Source organism: Scomber japonicus, chromosome 11, assembly GCF_027409825.1.
Source record: "Scomber japonicus isolate fScoJap1 chromosome 11, fScoJap1.pri, whole genome shotgun sequence".
Taxonomy (NCBI): domain Eukaryota; kingdom Metazoa; phylum Chordata; class Actinopteri; order Scombriformes; family Scombridae; genus Scomber; species Scomber japonicus.
Window position 1 is genome coordinate 32,278,399 of NC_070588.1, and position 24,000 is coordinate 32,302,398.

Here is a 24,000-nt window from a genome sequence, read left to right on the forward strand (position 1 = left end):
ACGGGGCCTGGTCTGGGGCCTGGGCAGCTTTCTTTTCTATTTTCTAAATATAAAGAAAGACAAACCTGTAACCAGTGGTGTACAAAGTATTGAAATGCCTTACTTCAGTAAAAGTAGCCTACTAATACCACACTGTGAAAATACTCCACTACAAAGACACTACACTACTACTATACACTACAAAGACCTGCATTCAAAACCTCACTTTTGTGAAAGTGTTAACATTAAGTTTTATCTGCAAAATGCAATTAAGTATAAAAGTAAAAACAGTCCCTCTCTGTTTTACTGTTATAGAATGTTTGTGGATTGATATCACTGATGAATCAATGCATATGATGCATTTTATTGCTGAGGCTGTTTAAGTTTAGTACAATTTAACAATTAAATATACTATTGAGTCGATTTATCTATCCTATCTATCTATCCCTGTCATGTGAGAACCCTGTATCTCACTTCTTTTAAAAAAATATTTAAGTGTATAAAATGCTTAACAAACTTTCTTTACATTATTCTACATAGTAATTTCACAGAGTAGTAACGTTAACCCTCAGATCCTGTTGCCACATTTTATGGACCATCAGATTTTTCATTTGGCTGTGATCATGCTATAATGTTCATAGGTTGCAGAGAGGTGGCTTTTGCAAGGTACATCATGATCCTAAAAGATCTTCTGTCTGCACCTTATAATTCTCTGTTTATCGCGACTCCCGGGGTAGCTAAAGCTACTCGCGCTGCCCCCAGGGGACTCAACGCCCCCGGAGCCGCAACTGGGGCGCGCTGGGGGGGATTGAGCTGAGGGATTTCATCTGGCTGATGATACTGGAAGTGAAGTTGTCTCTGATTTTCACCAGATTTAACATTTTATCAAAATTTGCCGTTAAAAAAACTGTAAAATGAGAACCAGTCCCAGAAGCTCCAGCTCTGGAGAAACAGATAGCGGACACTCCCAGAGCGCTCCCCGAGAATGGTGCGTCGCCACCCGGGTAAAATACGTGAGGGAGACGGCTGCAAGATTTGGCGCTTTTTTCAAAACTCTGATCTAAAATATCAGATTATACCACTTTCCCTTGGTCGATTGAGGTCCAGTAAAAAGTATGATGTTCTTTTAACTCTTCTCTAGCCATATGTGTATTATGATGTCATGTTTCTTACACAGAAAGTCTGCCGACATGTCACAAAAAACTGTACGGTACATGGCCATATAAAATTTAAAAAATGTTCCAGCGAACTATAAGCAAATAAATCAATGTTGGCCCTGTTCAAAGGCAGACATATGACTGTTCTCATAATAGTTGGAGGAAACAAAATTATTTTGTAGGAAACAAAATTATTTTGTTTCCTCCAACAATTAGTTTTTCAACATTTTTATGACGGATATTAGCGGTCCCTCACTAAAACAGGCCATGAAAGGGTTAAATTATAATAAAATATTGATAAAATTACACATCATTCATTAGAAGACACCTAACCCTAAGCAACAAAAATATATATATTGTAATACCTATTTTAACTTTATCATGGTGTGTGTTTGCAAACAACAGGAGGACGTTAGTCATTTCTAACAGGATGTCAGGGTTAAGATGAGTTTTGGTCCCCAGCGGACTTATTTAACTTTATCTCTTATGTAGTATAATCTCAATAAAACATTATTTCAAGTGCTGCAGCGTTATATTTGTTTTATAAGGAACTTAACGTTACCTGTGGTCGAGTCGCTGTCAGGTCGCTGTGCTGGAGGCTGGACTGCCGTGTAGCTGCTGCCAGTAGCTGCTTGTTAGCCTAGCCTAGCTGATTAGCCTCAGGCTAGCTCAGTTCGGTGCGGTTAATTCGAGTTCAGTGGGCGGGATCTCGGCCGGCTGACCCGTAGAGTTATCGTCTCTCCTCCAAATATGGAAAGTACACACCCACTAAAATCCAAGATGGCGCAGTCCTAATGTCCATAGTAGAGGCACAAAACACACTCCCCCAAACCAATGGGTGACGTCACGGGTGCTACGTCCATTCTTTTTACAGTCTATGGTCTGCATCCTCTGGCGCTTGTGTTACCAACACTGGAGAAATCAAAGAACATGATTGTCACAGTTGTGCCTGTCTTGTTCAGGTGAGAGGTACATGGTGGCATTGTCACCTCCAACCTGAGGGAGATAGACACACTGTAGCCAGCCCAGAAAGGTGCTCTGCTGAGCTCTATGACTTTCTTTATGTGTAAAATACAGCTGCAGCACTTAGTGTGCAGACTCTGTGTTACATGTACACTGTTGTGTGTGATAGATTGCCAGTGGTTTGACAATGGTTGGTGTTACTTCACCATGTTGGTTGACTTCAGCTTATAACAGTTCATGACTGGTTCAACAGATGGGTTTGTGCTGTTATTCAGCCCAGTATTTATGACAGAATCAAACTGATGACTACAGCATACACAGTTGTAGCATCATCAGAGAATGTATTTAATTTAAATGTTCTTTATCTCTTTTCTTTCATTATTTATTTGTTTATGATTATTTGTAAGAATGGTGACATGTTGAGATTTGACAGCAGAATTTGTCATTACACCTTTAGGCAGTTGTGAGTTTATTCCATGTAGATGCTGTATGTGTTTACAGACATAACATTTAGAACAGGAAGAGTAGAGCCGAGTCTTTAACGGTAAAAAGGAGGTCAGAGGAATCAGAGCATGCACAGGATTGTATCTGCATCTGATCTGATTCATGTACATGAACATCATACATTTAGTTGGAATTGGGGTAAAAAATAGCAACAGCAGTAGTGTGCTTATGCTGTGTGCATCTGTCTGTGTGTGTGTGTGTGTGTGTGTGTGTGTGTGTGTGTGTGTGTGTGTGCGTGCGTGCGTGCGTGTGCACATGCAGATACGTGCATGTGTGTTGTCCTCAGGCCAGAGGAGGCAGCCCTCCAACTAGGTCAACACTAACAGGACATCAGATGACTGATGGGGAAGATGGAGAGAGAAAGAGGAGATACTAAGATGATGTGATAAAGAGTGGAGTGGGAGATGAAAGGGAAAGAGAGACTGTGAGGAACAAAGAAGAGAATTAAAAACAAACGAGACAGAACAGAGAGGAAATCAGAAGGGAGGAGATGTGTTTCTGTATCTCTGTGTGTGTGTGTGTGTGTGTGTGCGTGCGTGCGTGCGCGCGCGTGTGCGTGCGTGCGTGTGCGTGTGCGTGTGCGTGTGTGTGTGTAACAGAGAGACAGTTTCTCCGGATTGTACCTACACATTGTGGGTGAGAGCATGACACAGCAGTCACATGATATGCATCACTCAACTGATCAGAGCTTCATCAGTCTAGATGTGTTTAGAATGAGAGCATTTTTATAATTAGCTCTGGAAGATGAAGGTAAAGGATTTTGTGAATAATTCACAAACACCCACAAGCCAACTGGTGTAAAAGTTTTTACATTCAAATGTTGAGTATACTAAGAAGTCAAAGATTGAAGAATGAAAGAGATTTCAATTCATTCATAATACATAATCCATGAGCGGAAAATCCTAAACTACATACTAAATAAATAATTAATATCAAAGCTTAGTAATATTAAAGTCTGTGTAAAGTAAGAATAAATATGTGTTCTGAGTTTTACATAACACAGAAAAGTGTGTTGTTAACCACCCTGCCAAATTTGAATGATTAAAAAAATCACCAAATATATGAAATTAGTTTTCAAAGTTGTGTAAAACTCAGCCTCTTTCTCTGCTACCAAACGCTGTGGGAGTACCCGCCAAGTTCACTGAAACCCCGCCCCCTACCAAGTGTCACCTGTCAATCAAAGTCACCACCTCTTCCAGAAACATGGACGCTATGTCTGAGAGCTTTCTGCCGCTAGGCGCTCAGCGCTCAGCGGCTAACTCAGCAGCTAATTCAGCTAACTGGCTAACTGTAGACTGTAGTAGTACGGCTGGATGATTATGGCAAAACTCATAATCACAATTATTTTGATCGATATTGAAATCGCGATTATAAAACATGATTATTCATAGATGTGTAAACATAAGCATTTATTGAACCATCAGAACTCAACTTGAAATATATTTGAACAGCACAACCAGAAATAAATTAAAATCAATAAAAATATATATAATGATAAATGGAAATAATAATAGCAATATGTAAAAAAAATAAAAAGCCAAAACCTACCAAAACAAAAATCCCCTGGCTACCGAGCTTATTAAACAAATTGGTCGTGTTGCCATGGTGAGCACTGTGTCAAGCAGTTCACACACTCTCAGGCCACACCTGTCATTTCTCACGCTGAGAAGTGATAGATCCCACCGCACAGAAATGAATATGTTATATAATCCATACATCCCAACTCACCCTGACGCCCGCAAATGAGACACAATCTCCCGACGTCTGAAGTGAACGAGCAAGAGCGCGCACTAGAGAGTGACTGCGGGCGCTTGTGTGTGTGTGTGTGTGTGTGTGTGACTCTCAATGCAGCGCGTGCGAGAGCGCAGCGTCCTAATAGCTGTGTGATGTCACTGAAGATGTCCCAGTCCTATCTTTCTTCTTGTCAACCAAAGGCCTTTCTGTCATTTTAAATCTCCCAGATCTGCACAGAGACACACCGTTCCTCCAGCGGGTCTAACATAAGGGGCGGGACACAGAACTTGCTGGGAAAGACGGGGGCGTTGGATGTATGTCACAAATTGTGGGAGGCCAAAATCGATATCGTGATTAAATTAATCATCCAGCCCTATGTAGTAGTAGTGGTAGTGTGTGCTGAATGTATTTATACCTCTACAGCAGCAGGGCGGGTTTATGCTAATCATTTTCAGACCCGCCCACTAAATCCTGAACACAGAAATGTTGAAACACAGTTTGTGAAGCCTAGCTCCACAATTCAAATCTAAATGGTTGAAATGCTTTTTACACCTTTTTTAGAAATACATTTATGACCTATTTAATGTGTTTAGAAGAACATGTCTGAATTCACTTTACACAGTCTTTAAGATAATTATGTATTTTTTAAGTCACCTTATGCACATATATAAAATTGTTCATAAAGATCTAAGTTATTATTAGTTATATCAAGCAGGTGAGTACTCAGAAAGTAGCTAAAGAAATTTCATCAGCAGGTTAAAAGCATTGATCAAGCAGAAATAATCATTAGTAGGGGTAGCAGGTCATGGTGGGCTCACAGGACCAGGTCATGGTGGGCTCACAGGACCAGGTCATGGTGGGCTCACAGGACCAGGTCATGGTGGGCTCACAGGACCAGGTCATGGTGGGCTCACAGGACCAGGTCATGGTGGGCTCACAGGACCAGGTCATGGTGGGGTCACAGGACCAGGTCATGGTGGGCTCACAGGACCAGGTCATGGTGGGGTCACAGGACCAGGTCATGGTGGGGTCACAGGACCAGGTCATGGTGGGGTCACAGGACCAGGTCATGGTGGGGTCACAGGACCAACAAGCATGCACAGCATAACTTAACAAAAATGAGAGAAGATATTGACTTGGATACAGCCGGCCCTGTACAGCACTTTGGATAACATGGTTGTGGTTCTGTCTCATCCTCTCTGTCTCTCAGCTGGACAGGATGTGGCCTTCCTTTTCAAGCTGCTGACACTATCTCAGCAGTTCTGGCCAATCAGAATTGTCTTTAGACATTATATAATTAAAGAGATTTTATAGCATTGATTGTTTTAGCTGTGAGTGTGACACCAAGCCTATGTTTGTGTTGTCTGTTACATTTTTATGTGTGTGTATTGTGTGAACGTGCATTTCATTTGTGTGTGTGTGTGTGTGTGTGTGTGTGTGTGTGTGTGTGTGTGTGTGTGTGTGTGTGTGTGTGTGTGTGGGTGGGTGGGTGTGTGTACGTGCCTTCAGTAGTGTATGGATGAGAGAGACACACATGGGTGTCAGAGTGTTTCTTGTCAACCTCAGGCATGAATGAGTTTGCGCTGACCTACATCATGCTTCAGTAGACACACACACACACACACACACACACACACACACACACACACACACACACACATATATAAATATATATATATGCGCATAGTGTGTCTCCCTTTACTGGTCTTCCTGTATTATGTACAAATACAGTATACGTGTGCAAACTCATAAATAAATTTACTCTCTCTTTCTCACAAACACACACACACACACACACACACACACACACACACACACACACACACACACACACACACACACACACACACACACACACACACACAGTGTGTCTCTCTTGGTAAAATGCTGAATGTGACATTCCAGTACAAATCACAAGAATATGCTGTGTGTGTGTGTGTGTGTGTGTGTGTGTGTGTGTGTGTGTGTGTGTGCTGCAGTTGCAGACAAGTTTTGTTTGTGTTTTCTGGGATTTCTATTCATTACTGCTCTGTATCTTTGTCCATTAGCTTTACATTGTCACATCCATTAACTTTGCATTGCAGGGCATTAATGAGGTGGAATAATTGGATTAGGATTGGTAAATTGATGTGTGTTTGTCTGTCTGTTTGACCAATGTAAAATGATAGGAACCTGAACACTTCCAGGCTATCTTCTGTGTGTGTGTTTCTTCCTTCAATTGGATCTTGTTCTCTTCACTGTGCAGAATGATGCATAGAGTTTGTTTTCACACTCATCTGCTGAAGGAGGAGGTGTCTCTGTGCCCACCTGCAATCTGACTGTAAGGTATGACGTCATAGTAATGCCCAATATAGCAAGTGCAAATTATATCTGTACACGCAACTCAACCAGTATATCTCTAAATATAATTGGTTGAATGGGTTTGCCATCTTGGACAGCTGTGTATGGCAACACCACTTGGACAAACCATATAGAGCAAAACCATGACATTATGAGTCATGTGGTATTAGAGAATGTGGCTACTGAACTGAATCTACAAGAAACTGGCTGGCTACAAGAACTATGAGGAACCACAGTTCATCATTAGGCTCAATGATTGGGCCTGAGTTCAGGTGCTTTGTATCAATGTTACTCTTTGTTGTTTTTTTTCCTGTGTTGTGAGAAAAATTAAATGTTTGGTTTATAATATGATGATATTGTCAGGGGGAGGTATTTTTAGGAATCTCACACTTCAAGATTAGATTTTATTCTTGGTGTACTGTATTCATTTGAAAGCATTCCCCTCCCTGCATTCAAAGTGTATTTCCAACACAGCAACATTTTTTTTCTAAAATTGAATTATTTTCACTCAACCATAGTGAATATGTTTACTTTGTCTCATCCCCTGTAAGGATTATATGTTCTGCCACTACTGTTTAGTTTGAGAGAGAGAGAGAGAGAGAGAGAGAGAGAGAGAGAGAGAGAGAGAGAGAGAGCTTATCCTGAATAATCTGTGTGAATTCTCTCCTGGCAGTCTACAGATAAGGGGCAAGCCCTGGAGGAGACGAAGAGCTACACCACCCAATCTCTTGCCAGCGTTGCCTACCTCATCAACACACTCGCCAACAATGTCCTGCAGATGCTGGACATCCAGGCCTCACAACTCCGACGAATGGAGAGCTCAGTTAACCACATCTCACAGGTCGGTGTGCTCATTATATTTACTTGAGCATTGTACAGCTCAATACTAAATACCAGTTAATAAGCATCTTCCTTTACAGTGAATTGTATTCGAACAGCATTTTGTAGATGTGTGAGAAACACTTTCAGCTGACCACAAAGCCTTGAGCCAGGGGTTACAAGCACACTGATATAATGAAATGTGCTCTGAAATTAATGAAAACTTTCTTTTAAAGTCTGTGTAAAGTAAGAATAAATATGTGTTCTGAGTTTGACATACCACAGAAAAGTGTGTTGTTAACCACCCTGCCAAACACTGTGGGAGTGCCCACCGAGTTCGCTGAAACCTCGCCCCCTACCAAGTGTCACCTGTCAATTAAAGTCACCACCTCTACCAGAAACATGGCTGCTGCTAACTCAGCTGCTAGCTCTGCGGCTAACTCAGCTAACTGGCTAACTGTAGACTGTAGTAGTAGTAGTGTGTGCTGAATGTATTTATACCTCTACAGCAGCAGGGGCGGGGTTTATGCTTATCGATTTTCAGTGGAGGAGTTCAAGTACCTCGGGGTCTTGTTCACGAGTGAGGGAAGCATGGAACGGGAGATCGACAGGCGGATCGGTGCGGCGTCTGCAGTAATGCGGACTCTGCACAGATCCGTCGTGGTGAAGAGAGAGCTGAGCCGAAAGGCAAAGCTCTCGATTTACCAGTCGATCTTCGTTCCTACCCTCACCTATGGTCATGAGCTTTGGGTAGTGACCGAAAGAACAAGATCGCGGGTACAAGCGGCCGAAATGAGCTTCCTCCGTAGGGTGGCTGGGTTCTCCCTTAGAGATAAGGTGAGAAGCTCAGTTATCCGGAGGGAGCTCGGAGTAGACCCGCTGCTCCTCCACGTCGAGAGGAGCCAGATGAGGTGGTTCGGGCATCTAATCAGGATGCCTCCCGGACGCCTCCCTGGTCAGGTGTTCAGGGCACGTCCCACCGGTAGGAGACCCCGGGGAAGACCCAGGACACGCTGGAGAAACTATGTCTCTCGGCTGACCTGGGAACGCCTCGGGGTCCCCCGGGAAGAGCTGGACGAAGTGGCTGGGGAGAGGGAAGTCTGGGCTTCCCTGCTTAGGCTGCTGCCCCCGCGACCCGACCCCAGATAAGCGGAAGAAGATGGATGGATGGATGGATGGATTTTCAGACCCGCCCACTAAATCCTGAACACAGAAATGTTGAAACACAGTTTGTGAAGCCTAGCTCCACAATTCAAATCTAAATGGGTGAAATGCTTTTTACACCTTTTTTAGAAATACATTTATTTAATGTGTTTAGAAGAAAATATCTGAATTCACTTTACACAGTCTTTAAACCAAAAATCTGTTGTGAAAATATGGGCACATAATGAAGCATAGGTACACCTAGATGTATAGAAACATAGATAGGGTGTAGCTCTGTTATTCGTATTGAGAGAGCACATGGGTGAAAGCACACAGTATGTAATGATGTATGCATGCAGGCTCATTTATAGTGACTGCTCTGTGAACTGCATAATGCTGAGTGCAGCAGCCCAGAATTTATCTCAGGAGGATTTAGCTCTTTAAAATGATGTTTAAAAAAAGTCCCAGAGCATGTAACAGTGAAACTACAGAGAGGTAAATGAACAGTGTGTTGTGTGTACTTGTTTGTGGTGGAGTGATATATTTAAATAACAGTACACAGTGTTGGCATGTTAACACCAGAGGCCTGTACTACGAAGCTGGATTTTCTCTTATCGAGGTAACTTCAGGGTTAACCCTGGGTTTTCCGTACTACGAAGCTGGTTCACTTCTTACCGGGGTAAATCACCATGGTAACTTATGCTGAACGGCTAACCTGCTCCGGAGCAGGTTATGTTCTGGATAAGAGATCAATGAGTACAAAAGCACCACCTCCTGACCAATCAGATCTCTTAGAAAATGACCTGCCCATTCTTAAAAGATCCTGTCAACATTAGTGCGCGGATCGTGAGAGGAGCGCTTAGGAGAGAATGAGCTTTTAGGGATAGATGCAATTTTTTAATTGGCCAAAATATATATTTAAAAAATAATCATTGAGGCACATGGGGGATATTATTCTGTAGGTTTGACATCCTGAGATCAAAGTGTCAGGGAGCATAATAACTTTATTTATTTATTGTAATTGTAAAAAATTGACGAAAATATATTTGTAAAATAATCCTTGAGGCACATGAGGGATATTATTCTGTATGTTATACAGTTGGTTTGAAATCATTCACTCAAATGGTTGAAGCACATAATAGGTTTGTATTTTGAATGTTGAATATTAAACTAACTTAATGTCTCTTATGAGAGGAAGGGCACTGAGGAAGCGATCTGCCCCAAACGTCTGTGCTGTAATAAAGTGACATTGTGTGATCAGAGTGTCCGTTTATATTGTCTGATAAATTAATATTGTATAATCTCATGAATTTACACATTAACAGAGTCAGCTATTTTCTGCCAGCATTCCTTCCTGGCTTTTGCTGCAGCAACAGTGTTACTTTTGGCCTGGATGATGTTTGAATTCTTCATATAGTTGAATAATAATTGTCTGCTCCTCCATGGTAAAGGGTAAAGTAGTCTGCTCTGCAGGGTTTCTGCATGTTTGTGATTGGTCAGATGCTGCAAACACCTCCCCTTTAAGTGAGCGTGCAGTGATTCAGATTGGAAAACCCTGGGTTCAATTACCGAGTTGATAACCAGCTTCATAGTACCGCTTATCAGGATTGTGAATGTCTGGGTAAGTCAACCCAGGTAACGGAGAGATATCCTGGGTATGCTTCGTAGTACAGGCCTCTGATCCAGGTTTTAGATCAATCTGCTATGTGCAGTCCTACCATCTCATGTTGCAATAATAAACAATAATAACAATGCAACACACTAAAATGAAAGTTAAAATCTGACATTGGTAATAAGGAAGATAACTAAGCAGAGTGGAAAGTGCAGAGTTAAAGCCATTAAGACTGCCGTATTAGCGTGTATATCCATATTGTTCATGGTACTAACAGCTACCTTGTCAGCTTAACAGAGACACTACACCCCTAATGAGTGGGATGCTTTATCAATAAAGATGAAAAAAAACATTCATGAGTGTGTCAGCTGTGTATCTATCTGTCTGTCTATCTATCTATTTATCTTAAATCAAAAGAAGTGGAATGAGCCACTGAAAATATAGCTCACCTTAAACAGAACAGAAATGTTACAACAACAGTGTGGTCTTGAGGTAGGAGGCAATTTCAAAATGTTTATTCTGTGAAATACATTTTATTTTGGGATTCCACTGTTCCACATTGAGAAATAGTTTACAACAAAAAAAGTGCATAAGAAATAAACAACACTTCATAGCTCCATTATCTCTGAGTTCAGAGAAAACTGAGAAACTTGCCACATGTAAAATACATAAAGATGCAGAAGTAAAGGACACTATGCAGAAACATGAAGCTGCAGAGTGATGGGACATTGAAGGAAAGTCACAACAATATGGCAGCAGCAGTAAGACTCCTGTCTTATACTCATACTGTTTACACAGGTCCATTGTAACAGCAATCTGTAACAGTGGATTAGAGTGAGCAGCACCATTAATGTGATGATGATGATTAACATGTGAGGCGAATCAAAACCAGGATGGACAGTAATATACTTCATGGCTATCAAAATCTGATTTCTCTCAGTCCAGCATCACCTCATTGTTGATATGGTATCTAACATAATAGGTTACTAAAGAAAGTCCACAACTTGAGTACATTTAACTGCACAGTCTGGGAGGACAAAGGCTCTATGATGGTAGGTGTGATCACACATAGTTGAAGCATTGCATTGCAGTGTGAAACATTGCTAGGGCTTAAACAACACTCCTCACCCACACATCTCACACTGCAGCTGTGTCCAACATCACCATGTTCCTAGACAATCTCATATCATGCATATAAAGTCAACTGATGAGCTCTTCAGTGAACTCTGTGTTGAGATTCATCATTTCAGAGTTTGAGCTATAGTTCAGCTTAAAACAGACTGCAGGAAAAGAATGATTTCATTGATTGAACACTGAAATCCACAATCATCCCAAGTAGCCGTGGACATAAAGGGATAAAATCATAGTTTTCAGTGGTACAGAGTGTCCATTCACTGTCCAACAAGCTGTGTCCTCATGTCTCTGAATAATCAGTGTAATCAGAATACACTGCATACAGAAATAATGAGATGCTTTTCACTCCCTTATGTCACGCCAGCCCTGTGATTGCACGTCATAATTACCACTTTCTGTTCTGTGACACACAGTCGCATCTGTTATGTAGGCGAGTGTTTGGAGAAGTGAGGCTCCCTCTCACATAGAATCACACTGAGAACATCCAGTTTGTATTTCATGATATGCTAATCAGCCAGCAAAGTAGAACTGTAACAAGAAGAAGACACGGTTTAAACAAATGCACCATGCATCGCTATGATATAGATAAATACACTGAATGACTTCACACATATAGACCAGACGCTGTGTTGTCAGAAGCTCAAGTGAATCATTCATGATGGAAAACAAGAAAGTGGTTTTGTATATTAACACTGCTGCTCCAGACTTGAAGACTTGAAGGTTTTCATCCATATTAAAATGTTAAAATGCATTACAAAAACAAGATGCAAGATACTGAACCCCAAGCTGCTCCCAGTGATTGTTCCAGCACTCTGTCTGATCGCTTGTCACCAGTGTGTGTGTGTGTGTGTGAGAGAGAGAGAGAGAGAGAGAGAGAGAGAGAGAGAGAGAGAGAGAGAGAGAGAGAAAACATTGTAAGTGCTTTGGATAAAACAAGAATATTTAAAAATATTTACATACATTTTGGGTTTTTGGATAGAGACATCACACATTCTAAATACTAAATATGCCAAGTTTGGACTCATACTTGGGTATTCAAACATGATAGTCCAAACTCCTGAGGATTGTGTACATTGATTCTGCAGTTGAGACAGTAGATGTATGGGTTTACGGGGTGCCGTTTGTAAAGCAGCTCACGCTGAAAATAACAGCAACATTTTGTCACATTTAGCTTCAAACCATGTTTAAAAAACTGGTGTGGATTTTTGAGAGTCACTTTTTTGCACATTTACAAAAATATTTGTCAACTTAGAGATATTTTAAATATTTAAATCCAAATGTTAAATGTTAAATTTAAATGTTAAATGTTAAATCTAAATCTAAATCTAAATGTTAAATCTAAATCTAAATGTTAAATCTAAATGTTAAATCTAAATCTAAATGTTAAATCTAAATGTTAAATCTAAATCTAAATGTTAAATCTAAATGTTAAATGTAAATCTAAATGTTAAATCTAAATGTAAATGTTAAATCTAAATGTAAATGTTAAATCTAAATGTAAATGTTAAATCTAAATGTTAAATCTAAATGTAAATCTAAATGTTAAATCTAAATGTTAAATCTAAATGTTAAATCTAAACGTTTCGAGTGAAACTAAATATTTAGCTAATATTCAAATTCAAATGCCGGTAACAGGAAGTACCAAAATAAAAGCTCGAGGAGGTCAGAGTGTGTTTATAGTGGCAAATAATAAATGAATAAACCCCATCTTATCCGGGGAGATGGACTCTTGGACATGGATTATCGTGATAATAACTACCTAAAATGACAAACACGGTTGGAGAAACTTTATTTGAAGAGTACTGTGAGTTTTTAGTGTCACTTTTATGAAGGGTGCCGGACTTATGACCTGTAGCCACTACAGCCAGCCACAAGGGGGCTCACTATGACTGAGCTGTCATCCTACACACTCGCTCCTCCACCCGGTGCACTGTACTGTCGGCCATGGTCGCGCTGCAAGCATGATTTATTCAGCCTTAGCTGAGAACATCGGCGACAGCAACTGCCACAGGGCCACCAAAACCTAAAGCAGATTCAGTCATGTTTGCGGCGCGACCATGGCTTCATAAAAGTGACACTAAAAACTCACAGTACTCTTCAAATAAACTTTCTCCAACCGTGTTTGTCATTTTAGGTAGTTATTATCACGATAATCCATGTCCAAGAGTCCATCTCCCCGGATAAGATGGGGTTTATTCATTTATTATTTGCCACTATAAACACACTCTGACCTCCTCGAGCTTTTATTTTGGTACTTCCTGTTACCGGCATTTGAATTTGAATATTAGCTAAATATTTAGTTTCACTCGAAACATTTAGATTTAACATTTAGATTTAGATTTAACATTTAGATTTAACATTTAGATTTAACATTTAGATTTAGATTTAGATTTAACATTTAGATTTAACATTTAGATTTAACATTTAGATTTAACATTTAGATTTAACATTTAGATTTAGATTTAACATTTAGATTTAACATTTAGATTTAACATTTAGATTTAACATTTAGATTTAGATTTAACATTTAGATTTAACATTTAGATTTAGATTTAGATTTAACATTTAACATTTAAATTTAACATTTAACATTTGGATTTAAATATTTAAAATATCTCTAAGTTGACAAATATTTTTGTAAATGTGCAAAAAAGTGACTCTCAAAAATTCACACCAGTTTTTTAAACATGGTTTGAAGCTAAATGTGACAAAATGTTGCTGTTATTTTCAGCGTGAGCTGCTTTACAAACGGCACCCCGTATGGGTATACCCCAACAACCCCATAAATGACATACATTATAAATTACATTACATTCATACATTCCCTTATTCACTCATTCACTACTCCCTATAGAACAAACTCAATAGGTTATGACAGACAGCACTGTTAATTAATCTATATAAGAAGCAATAGATAAACCAATTAATAACGCAATAGTCACTTGTTTTTTTTAATCGATCACAGAAAGGTCCTGTGAGAAAATACTTTGAGACCAGATGATAACTTAATAGCACAACAAGCTTGTCCTAATGGACAGAAAGAACTGAGCTGTGTGACTCCGAACTGTGGTGCAGGTTTACTGTCTTCTTTACTTGCTGCTGTAAATCTTCAACTGACCTTGTTTCTGACCATGATGTGACAGTGGATGTGACAATGATGTAATATCAGGTCTGATAAATCAGTCATCTTATGTGTGAATTGAAGCATATTTGGGCGGCTGTGGTTCGGTTCCATTCCTGGCTCCTACAGGCCACCTATCAATGTATCCTTGGGCAAGATACTTAACCCCAAATTACTCCCATGGTTGTGTATGGATGTGTGTGAATGTTTAGTTTCCTCCTGATGAGCAGGTTGGTACACTGTGTGGTAGCTCCTGTCATCAGTGTATGAATGTGTGTGAATGATTGATGTAACATGTAATGTAAAAGCACTCTGAGTGATCAAAAAGACTAGAAAAGTGTTACATAACTACAGTCCATTAACCATATAAGACAATTATTATACTGACTGCTCTTATCTCTCTTTTCAGACTGTTGATATTCACAAGGAGAAGGTGGCAAGGCGGGAGATTGGCATCTTGACTACCAATAAGAACACAACCCGCTCACATAAAATAGTCGCTCCTGCCAATCCAGAGAGGCCAGTGCGCTACATCAGGAAGCCCATAGACTACAGTGTGCTCGATGACATTGGACATGGAGTCAAGGTGTGAATAGAGATAGAAAAAGATGATAATAATGTGATCATGATGAACATTTAGAGATGTTAACAATGTAGTAAAAAGACCTTTAGGGCCCTATCTTGCGGTCGGCACACAGCAGATGGCGCGCGTGGTGCGGGCGCAGTTGTCATTTTCTCACCCTGCGCCCATGTTGTCTAAATAGCAAATGCACTTGCACCAGTCTGTGCACCTATGGGCGTGTTGGTCTCAAAATGAGGTGTGGTCAGGCGCATTGGTGGCGCTTTGATATTTTGAGGCAGAGGAAAGCTATTGCACTACTGACCAAAAAAACAGGTCTAAAGTCACTGGCGCATATGTTACTGTTATTTAAGGGGTGCATTATCAAGAGTCCAATATGCTCCTATATACAGTAGGCGGGTATATAGGCGCAGACACTGTGCTTGCACACGGACACGCAGCAGCACACAAACATGCAAAACATTACAAATAAAAGGATCATAATATTTATCAGATTTAATTAATCTTAAAAAATTGAGTCCTAACAGTCCTAACAACCTATGAAAGTCTGTAGCCTCTGATGCTGCACAGAGCGCAGTGCCATTACACACAGCTGATCACTGTTTATTAAATCAGCTGATGACACCAGGCTGCTGCAGTATAACTACACACACCTCTACACTCATCACACTGGTTGGTTATATCTCCATATTCTTTCTTTATATGATTAAATGTGAGGTTATCAGCCAACTTTCCTTCCAGCAAAAGTAACTCATGTTATATTATTGAAACGCATTGCTGGTAAATGCACCGTTATAATAACAATCCGCCAATGTGACAGCGCTCCTTGATATTAAAGGGAATGGGAGATGACACTCTGATTGGTTTACTGCGTGTTACGCCCAAAACACACCTATGATCAATGAGGGGACTTAAGTCCATCCCTTATAGACCACGCGCCTGGCGCACTGACCATTTTTCCAACATTAAAATAGCAAAAGTGGATTTGGACACGCCCCAAAGGCACTTGCGCCACACGCTTCACGCCATGCGCTATAGATTGTTAAAATAGGGCCCTTAGTGTCACTGGACAGTTGCTTATAGAGACATAGTAGGATTAAATATAGTCAGTATATTAGAGTTAAGATGCAGACCAGATGTGATTGTTGATGTTTTGTGCAGAAAGAAAAGCATAAAACACTTGGGACAGCAGTGTGTAAATGCAGTCATCTACCATTAGTACACCAGCAGAACACATGTTTCTAGGTGTGGCTCTGACAGAAGATGAGAAAACTGAAATACAGCCATCAAAACAGATTTCAGCACAAAGAATAAACAATTTAAGAGTGATGTTAGGAGGTATTTAACTTTGAGTGAGTGAGTGAGTGACTTGCAGTAGTGTAAACCCCCCCCCTGTATGATTATTCAGTTCCAATTATATAGTCACAGTGTTCTCCACATTCTGATTTATGGAGTGCAACTTGATTTGTTTTCCTATCTTCTTCACTGCTAGAACAGCTAAGTCTCTAATCTAATCTAATGTGTCTCTCTGATGATATTTCTGCCATGTGTCTCTAATGGCTGATGATGCATGATGCTGCAGCACTGACTCTAACCTCTAGACAACTGTTCTCCTTTCTTCTTTCTCCTGTTGCTATCATTGATGAGTGTAGTGGTTGTTGAGGTTTAAGGTAAGGATGCAACACACCCACACACAACACATGGAGAAGACATGTGATATCTGTAACTAAGGCAGGAAATGTATTATTCTAGTGGACTGACAACAAGAGGAAGTGGCTGAGTAAGGGCCTGATTTACTAAGATCCCAAATAAAATTGCATGTGCAGTGCAACAGATTGCATATTTGTTTAACATGCGTTTTGAAGGTGATCTACTAAGAATAAGTGTGTAAATGAAAACAGGAGCAACAGGTGCAGACAGCAGTATTTAAATGAGGGTTTTGTGTCTTAATGGAGAGTTTGGACGAGCAGAAAGCTGCAAGCATGAAATGAAATGTGATCCCATGGAAACAAACATATTGAGTTATAGCAAATAATAATATAGTGTGCTCAATTAACATATTTTCATTTTCTCCTCCCTGTATATTGTACACAGTGGTTAAAATGCCCCATATTACATATTCATTATGGCAAACATACTAAATAGACAGCACATGTTATCTTGCACATTTGAAAGACGCAAGCCTCAGTTTTTTGTGGGTGATGTCTAGTTTACACACATTTGTACACATACAAACCTTTAGTAAATAATACTCTATGTACGCTAAACACACCTGCAAGCATCAGGCTGCTGATACAGTCTGTTTGTTTTGCATTGTTCATGCTAATACCAACAGTGATATGTGAGAAATATATGAATCAGATAAAGAAGTAGATGGTGTGTCTCTACAGGTGAATGGCCAGCAGAACATGAAACTAGGTGGGGGCCTGTCCAGGTCCAACCCCCCCACCCAAAAACCCCCCAGCCCTCCAAGAGCAGGAAAGGGCATCTTAGGGTACGTACCCAGCCCAACACACACACACACACACACACACAAACACACACTCAATAACACTCACTCACACACACACACACCCCAGTGTCTCAGACATTCACTGTAACTAGAGCTAATATAGGCCTTTCACAACTATATCGATATCAGCATATATGTTATCCAATATGTGCGATATTAGTTAGAGTTATATAACTATAGTTAGATAGTTATATAGGCAACATTTTATGTATATTTGATCCTTTTTCTTGATTCAAGTTTAATATACAGGGTGTCCATAAAGTCTCTTTACAATTTAACAAATGTATTACAAAAGCAAATGAATAGACAGATCTGTGGAAATGTAATCATTTAATACACTGATTAAAATGAAGTACATGTGTTTGGTTGTTGTTGTTGTGTATTATTATTTATAGAAATTTATAATAATTAAATTCCCAGTGAAGTTAACTTACTTATGTTTCAGAGCACTAATGACTTTTTATACAATAAAGTTTATATATAAACTTTAAAATATTACAGCCTTCTTTTTCACAAGTGTTTGATAACCACACTGCAAAAAATATGCAGTTTATGATTATATTCTATATCAGATTATCAGCCAGTATATCCATATCAGAATGTTTTTGCTCCCTAATATTAATATCAGCATCGGCCCCAAAAATCCAGTATCAGTTGGGCTCTAACTATAATAAACCTTTTATCCATGTTTCTTGTGTTTTCATGGGTTTATATGTTTGGCTCAGTCTCTCTCATGATATTAATATTTGTGAATGTAAAGGGAGGGTTGGACAAATCCACCTTCACACACACACAGTCAGATGTGTGTGAACATGCTGCAGTGGAAGGACGGAGCATCCTGCAGCAAGCTTATTACAGATTTGACCCGGCACAGGGAATGACATCACACACACACACACACACACACACACACACACACACACACACACACAGAAACACAGTGCTCAGAGGAATAACGTCATGCGTTGTGAAAGCTTGTTGTGTTCTCTCTCCTCAAACATCTAGGTCACCCAGCTGTATCTCTCCTCTTATCATCTCCATTTCACTCCCTCTCTCTCTGTCACATTTTCATTCTTTCTTTATTCCTTCCCCTCATCTCATTTGAACTTGTGTCCATCTCTTTCTTTCTGTATCTCTCTCTTCTGATACTCTCCTCCAGCTCCTGTCTTCCTCCTCTCTTCTTCACTCTCTCTGTAGTATTGCAGCATCCAAACACTGTGAGGTCAAAGGTTATGTTTTAGTTAGTTTTAAGGAATATTCCACCTATATCAGCACCAGTAAAGCTCACCAGTTGACATCATATATTTAGTTCTGTACAAAAACCAAAATGTAAAAATGACACGCTGTGCTTTTATGGGAGTTATGTAATGGACTATTTCTTGGCCTGGACCAGTGACTTCCTGGAGTCTTAGCTGGCTGCCTGGCAACCTCATGAGGACAACTAGAGTCCAGGATTGCTCCCACCCAAGAAATAGTCCTGCACATAAAACCGCCTGTAAAACCACAACTTCTTTATACACAGACATAGTGTGTTAATCATGGAGCTTTAGAGATGCTGCTAGGTGGATTTTGTTACCTTTGGACACAGCCAGGTCATTTTCTCTTGTTTTCAGTTTTTATGCTAAGCTAAGCTAATTGGCTGCTGTCAGTAGCTTCATGTTTAATGTATAGAAATGAGCATGGTCTCAATCTTCTCATCTAACTCTCATCATAAATAGCAAATAAAGCATATTTCCCAAAATGTCAAACAATTCCATTATCTTAAAAGACCTTTACTGTGTAATGTGTTGTTATAAAACTGTGTGTGTGTGTGTGTGTGTGTGTGTGTGTGTGTAGTCAGGTAATCAGACTTGTAGTAACCTGCTGATGAGCCATCTGCCTGAGTACAGTGTGAAATAGGTAGCAGAGTTGGTGAAAGTGTTAAATGATCAAACAACCTGGAGATGAACATCAGTGAAACAAAGTGATAAAAATGACACAAGTGTGTAGAATAAGATGAGCTGGCAGCTGAGCAGTAGGAACAAGGCGTTCCTCCTGCCCCTCTTGTCACCACACTCACACACATATGTGCACGCAGAGACAAGGAACAAACACACAGCGGTGAGTTAGCATCATGCTGCAATCAGCAGGCCAAGTCCTTCTGTCATGACACACACACACACACACACACACACACACACACACACACACACATGCCCACAATGTCAAAAATATTAGCAATAATGCCCCAAATTTCCACTCACATGTAATATTCACAGTCAGTATTTCTTCATTTAGTGTATGAAGCACATACTGTGTATTATACTGCTGAAATGAGATTTTAGATGTTTTTACTTTCAAGTAATCATGTTTCAGTGTTACTACAATAACTATAATACCTATTTGTGTTGATTTTGAGGGAAATTCTCACCCTGAATGTATCCGTCTAGGTCCTGGTTGTCTTCAGTCTGGTTTTGGTGCTTTTATTCTTTGATGATATTTGAATGTTCTTCTTCTGTACAGTCTTGTGATGTTGAAGGAAATACCTGACCTTTAAACATGACCTTAACAGATTTCTTTCCTACAGCAAAAAGGAGACAAATCTACATACCTACCTAATGCAGAACTAATTTATGATAATGTATATCAGACATGATGCTGTATATTTATGTGCTATGCTACTGCTGAAATATAATGTCACTTTTGATTGAATTAGAACTATTTTCATGGCATTAACATTGATTCTTTCACAGCAGTGAGACAGTGCTCTCTTGCTGCTGTTAGCATCACACAGCTCTATACTGGCCAGCTTGGTCAGCAGTAAACCTGATGAGAAACAAGCACAGCACAGCAGGGTGACAACATGGTGGTTAAACACAAGCTACTACTGTACATGCTACTGAACTTCACTTGTGACAGGTGAAAGATTGATGGACAGCTTTTTATTTTCTTTTAGTTGCTGAAAGCTTGATTTCATATCTACTATTTCAGTATTATACCTCAATATTTTAATCAATCTTATCAATCAAATCAATCTTTGTTTTATTATTTGATTTATCTTTATCTTTTATAGCACTACTTGCTACTATAAGCAACACTTTTCTTTGTTTTATCAGAACTGTGTGGCGGTGGTGTGATGGATGGATGGATGGATGGATGGATGGATGGATGGACGGATAGATAGATCAAAAGTAGTCAAGAATATTTAAAAAAAAGAACAGTGCTCAATATTAAAGATTATAAAACGTGAATTAAAAAGACTATACTTTAATAGGTGTGATAGGAAATATGAGACGTTATCTTACAAACTGAGCCCTGTCCACTTTAAACCAGAGAAAAGAACATATAGAAACACAGATGCATACATCTCTCATGTGAAATAATCAAGATGATTTTCAGGGACTTTTTTAATGTTGGAGAATGTTTTCACTTTCACTTGTCTGATTTTGAATTCTGAATGTCAGATGATGCAGCCAAAATATATATAAATAAAACCAAAGTTGCACAACAAAGCTCCTTTCTCATGTTTATATATCAATAAAGTGCACTATGCAATAAAGGCAAAACAATTGCCAAAAAAGAATCTTTACAAAAAAAAAGAAAGAAAAAAACTTGTCTCCATAGTAACTCTGTTTCCACCCTTACCTCTTACATTTTGCATGTACAGGAAGAACTCTCCCTACAGGACACTGGAGCCTGTGCGCCCCCCAGTGGTGCCCAATGATTATGTCTCCAGCCCGACCAGAAACAATATGGCTGTGGGGCAGCTTCCCAGTCCGGTCCGCACCGCCACTCTCAACCATCGACCCCGAACATACAGGTAGCACGGTCAACGTGCAAACATGGCTTCCTGAGCACGACTGCAGCTCTGTCCTCTGCTACCAAGGATTTATTTTAAAGATATCTGCCTTTTAGAAGTATATTTACAAAAACACATCTTCAATGCAGCAGGTTTCATCTCAGACTACAGTGACAGATTAAGTTTTGACAAAAATCTGATGAATTGTTTTCAGACACACCTTTCTTTTTGCAGCATGTTTTACTTCATGCTTCCATCTTGGTATTTTCTTCTGACCTGGTCTCATTCATGAATTTCTGCTACAGTGAAAATAGAATCATGTATTAATGTATCATTTCATGTTTAAGGCTTCACTCTTATTAGGAGTTTGACCTGTATTCAGAACCATCTCTTTGGATATTTGGGCAGCCAATGATTTTGGGCAAGAAAGAAAATCTTTAGTGACATCACAGACATCAGCTGTTACATTTTCCCAAAATATTTGCTCTTGAGTGATCACCTTTCTTCTGGTTTCATTTTAAACTTGGCTTCATCATACTTCCCTCTGCTTTGGTTTCTCAGTGTATGAAATGTGCTGCTGCAGTGTTTCTTCTGATGCTCAACAAGTACATTTACTGTTCATTTGGTTGCTTTGAAATCCTGGAGGAGAGGATCATGTCATCACTGTAATGATTGAACATTAACAATCACCAAACATATGAAACAGTGAATGTAAATGAACACAGAGGATACACTGTGCTGACTCTCTGCTTCCATCCTCACACCATCAAATAACTGACTGTCTCTCATTCGCTGATTCATTTGCAGCAGTTCATGTATCAGTTGTGTGGACGTGTTGGTGCTCTGGATGGGAAACAAATACAACTATTTTGAAAGTATCGCTTTTTAATTTGAAAACTTCCTTAAATATTTCCATGTTAGTGTGAAAGCTGGATGCATTTTAAGATTTAGCATTTTCAAGATGCTTTTATTTCACAGAGGACACATACTGTCCAGATGTGGCAGCAGGTTGATAGTATATTTGCTGCCTGCTGCTTTATACATAAGAGGAAACATCATTAAACTAAATTGGTTAATTTAGATATTCATACAAAATTATAATAAACACAAATTAAAATCTTACACATCATGTATGGAGTATTGGCCTACATTGCCATGTACATTTGTTCATTTTAAATGATATTCTTTACTGTTGGAATCACTGAACATATCAAAAATGTATGAAATCTCTGCCATCTCTCTGTCATCTCTGCTGTCCAATCACAGCTCTGCTACAGACAGTTCAGGAATCCTTCCCATCCAATCACCACGTTGGGCGGTGCTGTGTCATTTCTTCTGCTCACATTAATATTCATGAGCTCTTCATAACTCTGCTTTCACTCTGCTGTTTCCTCTACAGGCTGCTGACTCTTCCTGTCTGCTTTGTCTTCATCAGTTACCTCTCTGCTTCTGTCCTCTTCTGTCTTTGTCTTCACTGTGTCTCTGCTTCTGTCCTCTTCTGTCTTTGTCTTCACTGTGTCTCTGCTTCTGTCCTCTTCTGTCTTTGTCTTCACTGTGTCTCTGCTTCTGTCCTCTTCTGTCTTTGTCTTCACTGTGTCTCTGCTTCTGTCCTCTTCTGTCTTTATCTACACTGTGTCTCTGCTTCTGTCCTCTTTTCTTCTGTCTTTATCTTCACTGTGTCTCTGCTTCTGTCCTCTTCTGTCTTTATCTACACTGTGTCTCTGCTTCTGTCCTCTTTTCTTCTGTCTTTATCTTCACTGTGTCTCTGCTTCTGTCCTCTTCTGTCTTTATCTTCACTGTGTCTCTGCTTCTGTCCTCTTTTCTTCTGTCTTTATCTTCACTGTGTCTCTGCTTCTGTCCTCTTTTCTTCTGTCTTTATCTTCATTGTGTCTCTGCTTCTGTCCTCTTTTCTTCTGTCTTTATCTTCATTGTGTCTCTGCTTCTGTCCTCTTTTCTTCTGTCTTTATCTTCATTGTGTCTCTGCTTCTGTCCTCTTTTCTTCTGTCTTTATCTTCATTGTGTCTCTCTGATTCGGTGCTTTTTAAAAACTCTACAAAATGACCAACTTATAACTAATACTTCTAGAAAAGTTTCATGTCAGGTCCTGTAGTTACTGTTTAACTCTCTCTCTCTCTGTGTGTGTGTGTGTGTGTGTGTGTGTGTGTGTGTGTGTGTGTGTGTGTGTGTGTGTGTGTGTGTAGTGGTAGCAGTGGAGGCAGTCATCCCAGCAGCAGCAGTCGAAGCAGCAGCAGAGAGAACAGTGGCAGTGGATGTGTGGGCGTTCCCATCGCCGTGCCAACACCCTCCCCGCCCTCCACCTTCCCAGGTTATCCACACACTCTTTTTCTATCCTTCTATCTTCCACTTTTTTATTCTTCTTTTTTCCTCTTCCTTTTTCTTGATCTTTTTCTTCTCTCTTTTCCTCCTTTCTTTTCTCTTTTAAGTGGTCCAAACATGTCAGATCAAGTTAATATTTTAGAATATATATGAAAATATATTTTGGATGTGATGTTTGAATATCTTTTAACAGCATCCACTTAACTTCAAATATTTATGAACTTTGTCACTCACTCCTACTTTAACCTTCTTTACTGCTTGTTGCTTGTCCGTCCTCTTTTCCTTTT

At 39.7% G+C, this 24,000-nt stretch overlaps 1 protein-coding gene across 29 annotated transcripts in view; it reads left to right on the forward strand.

The window, feature by feature from the left end:
• The window catches only part of LOC128367493 (abl interactor 2-like), a 44,748-nt gene that overhangs the window by 14,607 nt on the left and 6,141 nt on the right, over window positions 1-24,000 (forward strand). For 6 of the 29 annotated variants that reach the window (XM_053328036.1, XM_053328035.1, XM_053328037.1 and 3 more), the window contains exons 2-6: window positions 7,351-7,518; window positions 14,916-15,092; window positions 17,477-17,580; window positions 21,245-21,397; window positions 23,578-23,702. In XM_053328036.1, the coding sequence (XP_053184011.1) occupies window positions 7,351-7,518; window positions 14,916-15,092; window positions 17,477-17,580; window positions 21,245-21,397; window positions 23,578-23,702 (727 nt within the window). Of the gene's footprint in view, window positions 1-7,350; window positions 7,525-10,009; window positions 10,015-14,915; window positions 15,093-16,738; window positions 16,757-16,859; window positions 16,867-17,453; window positions 17,581-20,027; window positions 20,034-21,244; window positions 21,398-21,525; window positions 21,529-23,577; window positions 23,710-24,000 lie in introns of all 29 variants that reach the window. The other 23 variants (XM_053328045.1, XM_053328047.1, XM_053328053.1 and 20 more) reach the window with 13 other exon arrangements.